General features: G+C 42.3%; 1 protein-coding gene and 1 pseudogene across 1 annotated transcript in view; both read right to left on the bottom strand.

The window, feature by feature from the left end:
• Positions 1 to 9,086, bottom strand: part of LOC109371162 (calcium-binding tyrosine phosphorylation-regulated protein-like) — an 18,912-nt gene extending 9,826 nt beyond the window's left edge. The window contains exons 1-4 of the mRNA XM_019623492.1: positions 8,976 to 9,086; positions 6,579 to 6,753; positions 6,427 to 6,480; positions 371 to 1,309 (exon numbers count right to left, since the gene is read on the bottom strand). Coding sequence (XP_019479037.1) covers positions 371 to 1,309; positions 6,427 to 6,480; positions 6,579 to 6,753; positions 8,976 to 9,086 — 1,279 coding nt within the window. The remainder of the gene's footprint in view (positions 1 to 370; positions 1,310 to 6,426; positions 6,481 to 6,578; positions 6,754 to 8,975) is intronic.
• A 5,578-nt stretch (positions 9,087 to 14,664) lies between these two features.
• On the bottom strand, positions 14,665 to 15,137 carry LOC109371163 (60S ribosomal protein L23a pseudogene; annotated as a pseudogene).
• Positions 15,138 to 16,882: the final 1,745 nt, after the last annotated feature.

Below are 16,882 nucleotides of genomic sequence, written 5' to 3' on the forward strand. Positions count from 1 at the left end.
ATTCGCAAGTGAGAAATTTCAAGACAACGTCCCCTAATGACAGTTTTTCAGTTGGAACATTCAGATCACATGCGTATATTTGTACCTGACATCAGGCTCTAATGTTTTTCACTACATAATATGTTCAGAAGAATAACACAAAAGTGCTAGAGGACCAAACCTGAGTCCAAGTTTTGACGAGGTCACTTTAAAGTCACTTATCTCATAAGAGTAAACTCTCAAATAAATCAGTCTTCAAATAGGCTTGGCATTTTAAAAACTTTTGAAAATAAAGACTTTTGACCAAGCTTCAGAGAGCCTACCTAGATGGTGACCTGAAGTACAGCTGTCAATGAAATGTATTCATTTTGTAAGTATCTAATTTTCTTACCTGGCTCCACCAAACCTCGCTCAGGTGCTGCTTCCCATTCTGGTTTGGTTTCTGGAACAGGAGGAGGGGGGCCACTAGACGGTCTTACAGAGAGAGCTGGGGGCACAGCTTTAGCAGCTTCCCCAGGGAGCACAGGTGTGACCTCCGCCTTCTGGGATGCAGAGCTTTTCCGACTCTTGCTGCCAGGGAGTAGGGAAGTGACCTCCATTTCAAGGAGCAGGGGTTTTTCATAGCCTTTTGCTTTGGTAGAGCCATCTGTGTCCAGGGCTTGTGCAGGTGGACCTTTCATAGAGGTGACAAAGAGCAGAAGCATTTCTTTTCCCATATGTACTGAAGAATCATAGTTTGCATGCTGCAAATGTGCAAATTTAGTAGAATCTGCACATTTTTCAGACATGCATGTGGCTCTCTTGCCTACAGGTATGAGACTACCTGGTGGTAACAGCTCATTTTCTTTTAGACAAGCAATGTGATTAGTTAAAGGAATGGCTATTTGTTCTGGAATTTGCTCGACATAAGTAGCCCCTTCAGTCATAAGTTCATCTTTATAGATACATGTTTTATGAATGGTTGACGTAACCTCAGTACCAGCCTGCAAAGGGACCTCAAGAGCTTGATCATAAGCAGGAAGTTCTTGTCCATCCTGCAAGGGGAGTGAGGAAGCCAATGATGAGGGTGAGGTAGTAATCTTAGATGTGGATGGTTCTGAAGGACCGCGGACTGCTTCACTTGTCTCCTCAGGCTCTGGGAGCTGCTCTGCACGAACTGATGGGAACTGAGCGATTTTGTTGCTAAACAGTGGTCCAGTTGTATTGTCCTCCTCTGTGTCTGTAGATTTTTCCATCCATGTAGGTTCTTGGGAAACTCTAGGTGTTTCTCTTGGTTCTTTTACAGATTCTTGTTTATTCTCTTGTGTGGTTCCTTCTGACCACTTCTCAACTACAATAACAGCCAGATGATTAATAAGCATATATCCCAGAAATGAAGAATTTTAAAGAAAGCAGCAATAAACTGAGTGTTCAAATGTCAATATATACACAAGTACAAAAGAGTTTTGCTTTATTTTCCAATATCTGTGATTTAGTGCAAGTAATGAAACTTCCCTGATCTATCCAATCAGAAGACACCTCAGTTCATCTCCTTAGAAATAAGTGATTCCAAGTAGCACAGTGACAAAACTAATAACCAGATACCAGTTTCGGCTGGTCAGCAAAAGAGGAAAGATCCTAACTCTGCCTAGAGATAAGGAAGCTGAAAACCTCCATGGAAAAAGCTGCTGATCCAAACTTCCACATACAACTAAGAAAGAAAAAAAAAAAGATTTCTGTCTGGTCAATAAATATCTAATCTTCAGCTGGTATAATAACAGTAATGAAACAAATGCTGTCATATTAATAAAGTCATTTTCTTCAATTTAGGTAAATATATATATTAACTTATTGGAAAACTAGAGGATAGGGCATTTTTACGTTAGGAAACATCATATATTCCAACCTAAAAATGGTAGCACCTGCTGGCGAGTTGTGAAAATGCAGCCAGAGTCCTACTGTTCCAGACAAGAGGAGCAGAGATGAGATCTGGGTCCATCAGCATGGACTCCATGAATCCTCAGGCATGAGGAAAATGCCTTGGAAGGCTTGGGAGGCCAAGACAGCTGGTGACATTCAGAAACTACTAGAACTGGAAAACTAAAATCATTTTCTGCTTGTCGCCCACACACCTGTGTTTGTTACTCGCTGAACATTTTCGTTGTTACTCGCTGAACATTTTCATACCTGCTTGTTTTACTGAGGATTTTCTCTTGTGGAAGCGTTTCCCTAATATAATGAAATCTGCAGGGAAAGTGAAATTTGTTTTACAAGAATGTGTTTGCATCAAGTCAAAACTTGGTTTGGAGACATGTGTTTTCCTAGGTTCAGCTGCTTACCGAGAACAGTGTCTCCTTCGGCCATAGCTGCTGATTTCTTGTAAACTCAAGTCAGATGTCTAGTTCTGGACATGGCTACCACACCAAATGCCTGCATGCAGAGAAAGAAAAGCTACATCTACTCTTGCCTCCCTGTGCTTAGAACAATAACCTAATTTTCCCAACTGTTCCCCTCTTCGGGACTTCCCCACCCACTTTTTAACAAAACCCTTTATCCACTAATACACTTGACTGAGTGCTTGTGCTCTGGCACAGTGTACCAGGCACTGTTGTGGACATAAACATTATTAAGGTGAGGCCTCATAAAGCCTACATTCAGTAGGGGAGAAAAGACAGATATACAAATATTATAGGTAAAAAGGTATAAGTGCCTAATAATAGTCCTAATAAAGATCTATGGACATTCAGAGGAAGAAAAGAACAACTCTTTCTGGGGGAATAAGGGAAATTTTATTTAAATAAGTCTGGCTTTACACCTAAGATATAGAAAGCTGAAAAAAATATCATTCCCATTATAAGGAGAAAAAGCCAGATAAATCACAAAATAATTTTTCTTGAGCCCATCAGAAAAGAGAGCCACAAAGCAATGAAGTAACCTGACTTCCAAAGTGCAACCTGCCCCTCCAAAGAGAAAAAGGTCACAAGAACCGTCTGATCTGTGGCAGGGCCCGGAAAGGAGAGGCCACCACCATGCCAGCTGGTAAGGTATCAGCTAAAACATTAATGTACTGGGGAAGGCCAAATGTGGGATAGGATATCAGTGCATAGCCTGGGACCCCAGGCCCAAAGAGAGTGCAGCTCACTCACAAGCACTTTTCCATGGGCCTCACATGGAGGATGGAAGCAGGAGAGATGACCGGAGAGAGGGACCCACATCAACACCCACCAGAGGTCTCTTACCACTGGGCAGGGGCAGGAAACTGGCTCACGACTGACCACACATACAAGGCAGAGTTTGGCTGCCACAAGGGCAACCAGCCAAAACACAGAAAGGCCCACCCCCAAGGCTCAGGTGCTCAGGGCCAGCCCAGACCAGAGAACCCCCCTGCACTGACCACCAGCCTAGTACCAATAACAAGAAACAGCACGCTGCCCCCAAGTGAGGAGCAAGAGTATGGGGAGAGACGCCCTCTGGGGTGCAGATTGGTGTGGAAAGCTGAGGGCGAAGCCCAGGCATGGAGAAACACCTTGGCACCCCAACCTCGTCCTCAGCACAAGGTAACAGCAGCCCATTGCTGAAGGGATTTGAGGCCTGGGGGTACAGTGGAGGTGATGAAAACCACCACAAACCCAAGCCCAGCTTCTGACTACACTCCAACACCGATTCAAGGCCTCTGTGACTCTGTTGTCCCCCCAGAAGGCCTTACATTCCCCAGTGATTTATTCACCATGAAATTTTCCAGAACCCAACTAATCTCAGGATGGAATTACTGCAATCCCTCAATTGCCTGCACAGGGCCTCTGATCCATCACCTACGTGATACGTTTTCAGCAACCCTGGAAAGGCTCCTACCTGACAGGCTTGTCATACCTGGAATTCTGTCTAGGAGGTGAATCCCCAGGCTTAATATTTTTGCCTCTAGAAGTCCCCTATTAAACAACACCATTCTAGGAGGGTAAAGCATTATATAATTGTGAATCATAAACAACTCGTCGGGGAATTTATGACACTGCTTTCTTCCCTGAACTTTTTCATAGGAAAAGAGTACATAAGAAGACCTGGATTTCGGTCCTGACTATGATTTAATAGCTGCATGAACCTGTCTAAGGCAACAGTTCTGAGCTTCAGCCTCTTCGTCTGTGAAATGGGGATTATAATTCGAATTTACCAAAGTTTCTGGATAGCAGAGTGGTAACTTATAAGGCCCAGAATGTTCTTCTTTCACATGTTGACTCTTGGATCCTAGTGTTCCTGACCTCATCTTGGCAACCTGGTTTCCTGTTACAGTTTTCCTGGTTTGCTATATCTGCTTCCCACCCAGCCCCCTCCTCTCTTAATCCTGACCCTGTGTTTCTGTCCCCAGTCTGACAATATGACCCAATTCTTGAATATACTATTGCTCAATAATTTATTTGCCTTCTTTAGTATGGACTATTCTCGAACTGATTAATCTTACCAGAATGGAAAAGGACATAAGATCAGATGATCATTCAAAACTTTTTTAAACTTAATGAAATTCTTACCTTGGTAATGAAATTCTTAATAACCTTACCTAGGCAAATGCAAGACTTTAAGAAATAAACGGGCCATTTTGGCATAATACCTATCTCTCTATTTAGAGAATTAGCCTAGCCTTACTTGAAAAAATGCCAGGAAAAGTGCAGAGTAGCATCAGAGCTTTACAGAATTTTGTATGGATAGTCCAGAAATAAATATATTCCTTGTTTGTTTAATAAAAGTGTATAGCCAAAAGTATGTGTAATGAACTATAAAAATAATGCATAAAAATAGAATTTGGCATAAAAAACTAAAAACATTTATTATGACTATTTAATATGAATAAATAACTCTAGGCAATATTTAATGACATGTGTAACTGCTATGGTGCTGCATAGGAATTGAAATTGGGCCCAATGATCAGCAGCAGTTCATGACTATACAATAAAATATCCCTGAACCACAGTGATTCACTCTCCTGCCCCTTCAGATGCTGACTCTTATTATTCTTAATCTTGCTTTCTGTTTTGAGTGTCTCTTCACTGCAGGTCTAAACCTTCATGATTTTTACATTTTCCTAGGTCTTAATCCTGATTTCTCCCTATCTTGGCTATGTTATCTATTAACATCACCAAAGTGGCAGAGTATAAAATGTGGCTGAAGCTCACTGATCCTATCTTTTCTTTCTCTACAATCATTCCAAAATGTTGGTCAGTCAATGTAGCAAGTTATTTCCCACACTGACCATGAGTCTCCATTCTCCACAAAATTCTGCCAAAACCTTTTTCTTGTCATTCTTTTAGACATGAGTGCCTGTCCTTGGGATTCAACCAATTAATCACTTACAGTGATCTTCCCAAATTTTCATCATGTGAACTTTGCCTTTCTCATTTCTTAGCCTCTGACTTTTTCATCACTCCTCTGTCCACTCAGTTCCATGCCGTCATGTTCACATTTACACACACACACACACACACACACACACACACACACATACACACACACATAAAACACAACTGTTTTTCTAAGCAGATATATACAGCCCTATGTCAGAGAAGCTGGAGGAGATGACTTTCTGAGAAACTTATCTCTTCACTAACATAGAGAGACACACAGAAAAGATGGTCAGTGGCACCTAATTTATTTCCTGTCCTCCATCCTGGACTGCAGTGAAACCATCATGGGGCGAAAGAAAGGGGAGGGTTGTTCAACTTCTTTTTTGTAACGTAATTTAATTTTTTATATCAGTTTCAGGTGTACAAAGCAACATAATGATTAGACATTTACACCCCTCACAAAGTGATAACCCCCTCCCAAGTTTACTACCTCTCTGATATCATATGTAGCTGTTACAATAATACCATTGACTATATTCCCTATGGCTGTACTTTTATTCTACATCAGCTTCAGGTGTACAGTGCAGTAGTCAGGTACCTACACAGTCTATGAAGTGATCCCCCCGAATAAGTCCAGTACCCATCTGGCACCCTACATAATCTTTACATTATTGATTATATTCCCTGTACTGCATTGTTAAACTTCTTTATAAAAAAGAATTCCCGGGAGAGTGTTTATACAACTTTCCTAAGTAATGTATTTCATTATAACGTTAGTCTTTATTTCTACAAAATCCAATTCTCTTCAATTTCACTGTACGTCCCTAAAAAACAGGGCATATTGGAAAGGGTTTGAGTCGTAATTTACAAACACTGTTCTAGGTCTCATTGTACCAAATGGTTTTCTAAAGATGTTTCCTATCTTTGCTTTTTTAAGACAAATGTCGGTCCCCAGATTAAAAAAAAAAGATTCAATAATAAAAATAAAGCATTAGTTTGATTATTTAAACATAAACAGTGTGATTATCTAAACAGAAAATATTTGTGGGCATGTTTTTTAAGTTTGATGTATGCTTTTAATGAAGAAATAGTTTATAACTAGTATTCTTATACTATTACCACCTGTGGTACTTACCTATAAATCGATGAAATTGTTTAATCAGGTTTTTTATATCCAGAGAAGCATTCCCTGAAGGAATAAATACAGGAAATTAGATACAAAAAATTCCAATTTAAAATGCTTTCTTTTTCACAGCAACAAATATTTAATCTAAAGCAATAACAAACCTTCTCTAAACGCAATAAGTTCTTCAAAATAAAATGCTGCAAACTTGGTGATGTTTTGCGGGTTGGTTTCAAGAACAGCTCTGCTGAGTCCCTGGAGCACAATGTCGAGGCCATAAGGTGTGAGAAGTCTGGGCTTTGAAGAAATCGTTGTGTCAGGTTGTCTGTAATCTGAACTCTAACAAAGAAAAAAAAAAGTCTTATATATAGTGCATTCGTTTTTTATTAAAATATTTATGAGTTAACTATAGTTTCTAAGAAAAAACCTATCTCCTATTAAAATTACTAGCTTTAGTTCTAATCTCTCAGTATTTATTCTAGTGAAATGGGCTAATTCTTGATGATAGTTAAAAAAAAATCACGTTACCAATAGCCCTTTTTATGTGCAGGTGAGCAATCTAGTACTATTAAAGAAATCCATGGAGAAAGCCCTGCCTGGAACTTCAGATGATATTAAAAACAAAGAGCAGAAAACCAACCAAACAAACAAAACCTGTTTCTGTAAACTTCAGCAAATATTTTGTGCAAGAAAATAAATTAAGCTCATTTATCGGTGTCCAAACAACCTCCTACTAAACCACATGGGCACTGGCTTTTTTGAACATTCTTCAATTAGAGTTACAAAGTGGAGTTTCTACAAGAAATGTGGTTTTTTTCTCATTTTTCTAAATATATCCCTGGACACATTGATCATCTTTAAGTATATATATTTTTAGCTTTAAATTTAGTTTAGTTTTGTTTTTTTAACATTAATCAGAATAGGTATAAGCTACATGTGGTATCATACCACTCACCACCATATATACCGCCTTCTTTTCTCATATCCTCCCTTAACCTATGCTGTAGTTTTCCCCTATTTCTCCCTTCTCCTGCCTATCTGGATCTTAAGTGGTACCAAGGGTACTGCATAGTACAACCTGTAATTCTCCGAATTGCAGAGGCTGCCACTCTAAACTGTGTGTGTGTGTGTTCTTGTTTCATTCTAAAAAACCATTTAAGAAGGCTTATAAATACACATAAAGAACAAAATTAAATATTTAAGGAAATCAGTCCAGTGATAAAAATAGGATGAAGCTACAGGTGAGGTTAGTATTCCAACACAAGCCATAGGGTCTACACTTGGTAAGAGATGGGGTGTCAAATCAGCCCCTGAGCTACCAAGTAGCCACTACAAGATAGGAAACAGTTGGTTAAATGATTCGGGTTTTCTGAGATAAAAAGCAAATCAGTTGCTTAGGAGAATCACAGCTGTTCCGGACACTGAGCCCCAGGAGAAATTTCTCTTATGGGTCCACATATAGATGACAATAGGGTGTGATATAATAAACAATGTCCTCAACATCCCTATAGTAGAGTAATGAGTTTCATGGAGCTGAGCGGCAATTTAGTTACAGCAATTATACAAAGGGCCAACCTCTAATAAAAAAGCAATTAATGTGTCATAGCAAAATGTTGAATATTTAAAAGCACATTTCATCTTCCTAAAGGTCAGGAATGACATTAATCTGGATTGACCAAAGCAAACCCTTCAAGAATGTAATTAAATGTATTGAATCCCTTAATGAAACCTTAATATCAGAGTATAATTCAACAGGAGTTTTACTGAATTAAACCATCTTTAAAAAAACCAGTAGTGCAGCTTTGGCAGGCCCACATAATAAAGGTTAAAAGACATAGGCAGTAATTGTGCTATATGATACATACATACATATATATGTATATGTATATACATAATTTTTTTTTAAGTACATCCTTTGCACCCCAGTATGAGTAGACAGGTCATACTTTCAAAAGTGGCTTATCAGTAGCCATGTTGGAGCTAACAAAACTCACTTTCTGCAGGCAGTTAGCAGTTGGTGCTACCAACTGTACGGAGAGTGGCCATGGAGAGTGACCCTAATCTTTGTCATCCCAGGCAGTATGTGAATGTGTGGGACCATTTAGTGCCCCAGGACCAAGGATGCTAAGCCTCCTACAAGCAATCCCATACAAGGAATTGTTCTGAGCAAGTTGAGAAATACTGTGACACCAAGCCTATCTACATCAAGAGGTAAAGTCACAAATACAGACACTGCGGGTTGTTTGAAAGGGAAAGCTTAATAATTGTTCTCAAATCTCTCTTTAAAGGATGTTTGTCAAAAACTAACCAATTTTGCAACCCCCATCCCTCGCGCCAAACTGTGAACTTGCGGTTAGCCACTACCATAGGGGTCACGCTCGCGTAGGAAAACAGTGCCTTTGGGTGAGGATGCCAGAGTTGGGGCTTCAGAACCTCAGAAAACGTAACCGGCACACACTAATTCCCTAAAGACCTACACCGGGGTCAGTGGGCCGCGCTGGGTCTGGGCTTGTTTAGTCCATTGGTTTGTTTGGTGGAGGAGGCAGTGAAATGTGGGAGACCAGGCATCCTGATTTCGCATCCAATAGTTCAGGAGAAGCAGGTGATGGGTCCGCCAGTCCCCGGCCACATTGGCGCTGGTTGGCTTCTGCCACACTCACCGGTGCGTCCATCTCCCACTCCCACTCCGACGGCCCTCTTCTTTCCCCGACACTTGAGGAGCCCTCGTAAAATGACTCCGGCGTGATGGGGTGAATCGCTCCACCTTCTCCTCTCAGGCTACAGCTACATGCTAAAGAACTGCCTCCTTGCTGAAGGCTCCTAGAGGAGTCCGGCTCCCTGCAGTCCCAGCCAATAGGGAGTCCCAGCCAATAGGGAGCCGGTAGGGACAAAGGCCAGAATTCTGTATGAAATGAAACTGATATGTGCTCAAACGCTTCATGATTGTCTTGGCAGAGTTGGTCTGGCCTTGAGGTGATGTGATGGCATTGTGCCTGTCCCCTGAGGTCGTTCCAAAAGAAATGTGGGTGGTTAGCAAGCTCTACTCCATCATTTTACATTTGGAAAAACGAATGGCTGGAGAGCAGAAAGGTGGTCTGAAGTCAGCGGCAGGATCTTTGTAGTGATTCTAGGTAGTGATCTGCTTGATTTCTATGTGGTTTCTCCCTTGTCACGCCCAATGCTGGGTTCTGACCTGTGTTTAACCACCAGGGTGAGTACTCTCGGTATATTCCAATGATCATCTTGTGAGGGACAACTAATCTAACTCATTTTGCAGATTGGGGAGAGAGACAGACAAAATAAGCCATGCCCAAAGTTATACAGATATGAAGGGGTAGGATTTAGGAAAATTACATTGTGATCAAGAGCTCTGCCACTGCCTCACTGTGTAGCCTTGGGCAAGTTACTTAACCTCCTTCTGTCTCCATTGGTTCATTTGTAAAATGGAGTAATAATAGTACCTGCCTTAAAAGGATGTGGTGAGGGTTATTAATGCTTGTAAAGTACTTGGAAAAACGCCTGGCACATAGTATGAGCTCAATAAATGTCAGCCTGACACAAAACAAACAAAGCAACATATGATATGGTTTTGCCCGCTTCTAAAGTTTGTATTCTCTCTGATAACCCCTGCTGTTTCCAAAGGAATCAGGCAATTGAATTCATACTAAGAAATCCGAGCAAGGGCCAGCTGAGTGGCGCGTTGGTTAAGAATTGACTTGGGATGCCAGAGGGCCCCGGTTCGGATCCCACATATGAGGGCCAGTGACACTGCCCTCCACAGCTAAGATGCTGAACAACAGCTCAACCTGTAGCTGGGCTGCCGTGAGTCCCCTGCAAAGTCATAGGCTGCATCCCCTGCTGCAGTGGGTTGCCATGGGCTACTGTGTGTAACCAGCAGCCAGTGTGAGTGGCCAGCAGCTGCCATGAGTGGCCATCCAGAAGTCAGCGACTGATCTGCCTCGCCCGGGAAGAGCGAAATGATGGTGCCAACTTGGGCCAGTGAAGCAACGTCCTCCGCAACTAGACTGAAGAACAAAAAGGACAGCAACTTGTCTGTTCCCCTTCCCCCAATCTCCAGCGCTGTCCCCATCCCTCAATTCCCCAATAAAAATCTTTAAAAAAAAATAAAAAGAGTTGGCTTGGGACGCCAGCTCTGAGCAGCAAGGCCCCGGTTCTGATCCCACATGAGAGCCAGTGACGCTGTGCCCTCTACAGCTAAGATGGTGAACAACAGCTTGACCTGGAGCTCTGCTGCTGGGAGTCGCAGGGTCGGCATAGGCTGCAGCCCCGTGATCTGCCATGAGCCTCTGTGAGCGGCCGTCCAATGGCCGGCAAGCGACTGCCTCACCCGGGAAGAGCACAATGATAATACCAACATGGGCCAGTGAAGCAACATCCTCCACAACTAGACTGAAGAACAAAAGGACAGCAACTTGTCTGTTCCCCTTCCCCAATTCCCCAATGCTGTTCCCCTCCCCCAATTACCCAATAAAAATCTTAAAAAAAAGAAACCCGAGCAAGATTCAGGATTGCAAGGCATTAGAAAGCATTGCCTAGTTAGAAAGTCTACTCATTCACACATACACACACACAGCTATTTTTAATAGCTGGTAGGCCAGAGAAAATCCAATTTCAAATGAATCAATCGATTAAAAAGAAACGGTCAGAAGAAAGGTAAGACTGTTGGAGAGACACAGAAACAAATTACAGCTGGATAACAGAATTAAGGGTGTGTGGAAGGAACTGGAAGAAATAGCAAAGGGATAGGGACCAGTGACTTCAAAGGTCTGTAATGATTTGATTCTTGCTTGGCCCCTTGACTCCAAAGAGCAGTTGGGAGGAGTGGGAATTGTATTTGGCAAATCATATTTTTGCAGAGAAATAAGCCACTTGTGGCCTCTGGAACAAAAGGATTATGCTTGGGTTAAACAGATGCTCTGGTTCAGGATGAAAGCTGGGGGCCAAGATATCACTGCCATGGAAGGAGGAGGAAGGTGGAAGCTGTTTTTGGTTGGCAAAGATACAACTGTACTTCATAATTTTCTGTTTCCTAAAATATTTTGTCTTCACAAAGAAATATCTCATTAAGTAGAATTTCCATCTTGAATACATGAAAAAAAAATCATGCATTTTAAACCTTATTTTCTATTTGGGAGAGAGAGGGTGGTGAGAGGGAGGTGGGGCTGTTAATCCAGCAACAATCTCTACAGCAGTGTCTCTTATTGGTGGGTTCTAGAATAACATCCATTTCTATGTATTTATGGAAAGACGTCCTTAACTAGGCCACATAAAGAGCCAGCGTATTTATAAATAAATTAAGGAGGTTGCAAGGCGCCAGCGGTTGACCCTCTGGCTGTGGCCTCCCCGACCCTGCCGCACAGCTTTAGTCTTGGTGCCTGGCCAGGTCTGCTCCATTGTGGATGAGAGTGCCCTGGCAGGGCGGGAGGGGGCGGAGCTGGCAGGCGGGCGCGTCACCACTGCGGGCCTGGGGCATTGACACTCGTGCCAAAGGTGGGCTTCTCCGCGGCTGGAGGCTGGCTTGGCTGCTCCAGGAGCCTCTGGCCTCTGACTCAGCCAGGGCAGGTGACCAGGCGTCGGTCATTTCATGGGAGCCAGCTACATTTTGCCCCGGTTCAGACTGTGCTGGGCTAACAGATGGTGGTGTTAAGATGGAGCAGGGAGGGCAATAATACCCCGCAGCTTGGTAACAGTGCAGGGCCTCAGGCCCCATCCAGATCTCCTGAATCAGAGAACAGCAAAATAAAGTTGACTGTGTAAGATAACAGAGCTGCTACGCCACCATGTGGGACTGGAAGGCAAGTCTTCTGAGGCAGAATCAGGAATAGATCGAGGCTTGCAAATCTGGAACCCAAGAGGACAAGGGTTGTGGCAGGAGCAGGAAACTGCATCATGCCTTTCAGATATGGTTTAATCCTTTTTTTATGTGCCTTTGCTTTGCCTCTGTAGTTAGTATGTTTTGTTTTAATGCTAGTAATTTCAACTATGCTTAAAGGAATTTGGAGAATGGGATTACGACCATGCATGGGCCAGAGGTTAAAAGCAGTGAGAGCAATATATGCCCAATTACTCTCTGCAGTGCATGGTGGTGACAGCAGAATTAGAAAGTGATGGTCAGGAGGAAGAGGCTCGTCTTTAAATTAGCTGGGTAACCCCTGGATGAGTTTACACACAAACAAACATCTCCTTAAAATGCAGATTCCCAGATGGTGCAGATGCTGCTGGTCTGTAGACCACACCTAGAGCATCAAGTCCTAGAAAAGGGCCCACTCCTTCCTCACTTCCTCCCTCCCTCCCTCCGCTCTTCCCTTCCTTCCTTCCTTCCCTTACTAAGGCACTGAAGATTGGGTCCCCTGGGAATCTGACTCTGAAAAACAGTTTAACATGTGGGATGTTTAATTGAAGAGTTCTCTTGGGATGAACGTGTTGGGAAAGGAGATGATGGAGGGAGACGAAGGAAGCAGGACCAGGCAGGGGGAGTTGAGCTGTGATGTGGTCCTGACAGCCTCATCCAACTCCACAAGAAGCTCTAGAGCTGGAATGGCTTTAGAAATAATTTGTCGGGCAGAACCTAACTAGTAAGTAGAAGAGTTGGGTTTTGAACCTAGGACTCACTGACTCCAAACCTGAATCCACGGAGGTTCATTATTAAGAAATATATCCTAACTGTAGAAAAACACGTTTATATCCACGTTAGGGCCTTGTTATTTCTGTGTCTAAAAAGTTCTGTTTGAATGTGTTGTAAGAGTCATGTTTTGCAAGCCCCAAATTGTAACAGAAAGCTAATTGTAAAGCAACCAGTGAGAGTTATTGATGGGAAAAAACAGCGGGAAGCATGTCAGTGTCGTTCTTTTTATAGCTTTTAAATTAGCAGTGACTTCAAAAGCCTTTGGATTAGCTGGCAGAAATGTCTGCATTTGGGAAGCAATCACTAGAGGGTGTTTTCAGCAGGCATGTGCTTTAGAAGTGTTCCTCCTATTTAAGCCTTGGCACTGAGAAAGGTTGGAAAAGAGGTGGAGGGACCTTAGCAGGAAGCTTCCAGCTGACATGGATTGCCAGGAAGACCCAATTAGCCTGTCCCTCTCAGTAGCAAAAGCCTAAGCAGAGGGAATAAATTATTTGTGGCAGTAGCCAAGGCTGCTGACAACTTTAGAGACTTCCCCTGTGTGAGATCTTTCCATGTCAAGCTGACTAGAAGGCCTTGAGAAGCTGTAACCCCAGGGGCCTGATGGATTCCAACCTGACAATAGAGGTAAGTTAAATTAAATGGTGGCTCATAACTCCTGAAAAATAAGTGTCAAGATATCCTTGTCTCCCATCCTGAACCTCCATTTGAAGACTTCCACTGGCCATCCTCCAAGAGCAGGTTCAGAGTTTATCTCTTTGAATCTTCTTACATGTCCTGGGACTTCTCTCTATCCAAATAGAGCTCATTCATCTGTTTGTCCATCCATCCATTCATCCAGCCAGCCAGCCAGCCACCCATCCATCCAACATTTGATGACTTTTTACTTCATGCCTGATGTTACTAGACCTTGGGGGTACCACGTATCTTAAAGTAGACAAGGTCCCCCTCATCCTCATGATACTTAAGTCTTGAGAACGATGTATAGACCACCTAATGGGCAGACCAAGTATGTGCCTGAGGCACCAATAAAGCAGGGACACCAAGCAATTGTTTGGAAATAATTTGATATTTTTACACACACACAACTATGCAACATGGGGAAAAAAATCACAATTGGCTTGAATTTCCTTACATGTATTTATGCTTTAGGAGTGTATTTTTTACATTCAATTACATATCAGAAGAAAAGGAGCCACAGTCTTTCCAAGGCTTGAGTTCTCAAAAGGTCCTTCATTCTTGTAAAGAGAACACAAGCAGTTTTGCTATGTGTTCTGAAAAGAAATGCTTGTGAGCTGTGAAAGAAGCCAGGAGAGGTGTTTAATTGGCTTTAAAGCTGGCGTGTATGTATATAGGTACACATGCATGCCTGTGTGCATGTTGAAGGGTAGCCATGGACGCCCAATGGAGAAAAAGGTAGTCATTCCCTTCTCCCCTCTTTCATAGCCCCTAGATTATTCCTCTATTCTAGCTCCTACCATAATTCATTATCTACATGTACATTTGTGGTCGGTGCTGTAGGGCCCCACCTATATCCTTTGGCACCACTATTCTAGTGCATGCCCATCTCAAAAGTTTATATTTAGAATTAGCCAGCTGGACTCAGTTTAGGTGATCCCAATTTTGTTGGCAGCATCCAAAGTATCATAGTCAGGAGCCAATTGAACATATGCCTTCTTCTCTCCATCAGGTCTGATCAGGGTGTTGATCTTGGCCACGTCAATGTCATAGAGCTTCTTCACAGCCTCTTTGATCTGGTGCTTGTTGGCCTCGACATCCACAATGAACACAAGTGTATCTTGTCTTCTATCTTCTTCGTGGCTGACTCGGTAGTCAGGAAGAACTTGATGATGGCATAGTGGTCAAGCTTATTTCTCCTGGGGGTGCTCGTCTGAGATTATTTGGGCTGCCTTTGGAGCTGCAGTGTCTTGGGCATTTGCAAGATGGGTGACGTGCAGATCTTTTTTCTGTGGCTGTGGACGCCTTTCAGCACTGATTTCTTTGTCTTCAGAGCCTTTGCTTTGGCTTTGGCTTTGGCTCTGGGTGGGGCAGGGGCTTCCTTCTTCACTTTTGGCACCATCTTCGTGAAAAGGCCCAGGCTCCTTTATTTCTATTCTTAGAGCTTGACACTTACCTTCAAGATCACCTCATGGTCCAAAATGGCTGCTTTAGGTCTAAGTCATTCCAAGCCACAGAAAAATAAAGCCGGTAAGTCAGTCATCTTAGCTGAGCTGGCTCCCTTTAAGGACTCATCCAAGATGTGTTTTCCATGTGTATTTGTGTAATGGACAAAAGGATATTTTAAAACGGGAGACTTTGCAAGTCAGTTACCCCAATGTTTCCCAAACTTTAGAAACTTTCATTCCACCTTTATAATTTTTGCATGCCATCCAAGTGATTACTTCATTCTGAATCATGTGGTGAAAACATTATTTACTTACATTTATATACTGTCTGTACTATTTTTGCATAATGTGTTTTTAAATCAACTTACTTTGAAAATTTCAATAAGTATATTGAAAAATAAAATCTTCAGTTAGAAAGTAGTGCTTTCCATAAAAATTGTATAAAATAAAACAAGGTTTTGTCCAATTATTCATAGATACCATGTCAGCCCAAAAAAGCTCTGAGCCATTGGCCTGCCCGCTTCTTTATTAAAAATGAAGAGCAGGGGCCGGCCAAGTGGCGTGTTGGTTAGGAGTTGGCTTGGGACACCAGCTCTGAACAATAGAACCTGGGTTCGGACCCCATATGAGGGCCAGTGACGCTGCGCCCTCTACCACTAAAATGGTGAATAACAGCTCGACCTGGAGCTGGGCTGCCATGAGTCCCCGGCAATGGCGTAGGCTGTAGTGGAGCTGCACTAGGCTCCTGTAAGCTACCGTGAGCAGCCGGCAGCCAATGTGAGCTGCCAAGAGCTGCCGTGAGCGACCGTCCAGTGGCCAGTGACTGATCTGCCTCACCCGGGAAGAGCGCAATGATAATACCAACATGGGCCAGTGAAGCGACAACCTCCACAACCAGACTGAAGAACAAAAGGACAGCAACTTGTCTGTTCCCCTCCCCCAATAAAATCTTTAAAAAAAAAATGAAGAGCAGCTGCCTCAGATTGTAGCTCTTTCTTAGATGAACCAGAAGGATTCTGAACAAAATCCTTACATCGCATAAAATAATCAAATTAAAGAAAATATATAAAATATTAGAAATAAATCATAGAACATTATAGCTAAAAATCAAGGATAAATCAGTAATAACTTTGAAAACTTTCTTAGGATGAAACACATTATAACACATTAAGTCTGCTATTAGGTTTTAATGCTTTTAAGTTTCATATACATTTGTACCTAAATGCTCTTAATTACAATAGAATCATTTCCCCTTAATAACAATGTAAGCTTGCCATCTAGTGGAAAAAGTAGCTACTGCCATTCCAAACTCATTTCAGAAGGAAAGAATCTAATGTTTCCTTTTCTGTTTTTCTGAGTTTTCAGAAATGGATTACAGCAAAGAAAATTTCTGATGCTCTAAGAGTCTATTTTGGCCCTTTTCTCACAAGCACTGAGTCCAAGATTTTTGTAGTGCTTCTGTACATTTCGTGCCTTCTAAGTAGTATATATGGGTGTTTCCAAGTATAGGAAAGCTTAGACTTTCGAAATTTGGCAAGTGATGATTTCTACATTACACAATATTTTAATATAGATGAAGTGTATTTTTCAGATTATGGTCCCAGGGATATGGTTGTTGGTAATGAAACTCTTGACTACTGGGATAAAGGTGCTAGACAAAAATTGGGAAAATGTCTGGCAGATTTTGAAAACAATGACT

Source organism: Hipposideros armiger, unplaced genomic scaffold (assembly GCF_001890085.2).
Source record: "Hipposideros armiger isolate ML-2016 unplaced genomic scaffold, ASM189008v1 scaffold_552, whole genome shotgun sequence".
Lineage (NCBI taxonomy): Eukaryota > Metazoa > Chordata > Mammalia > Chiroptera > Hipposideridae > Hipposideros > Hipposideros armiger.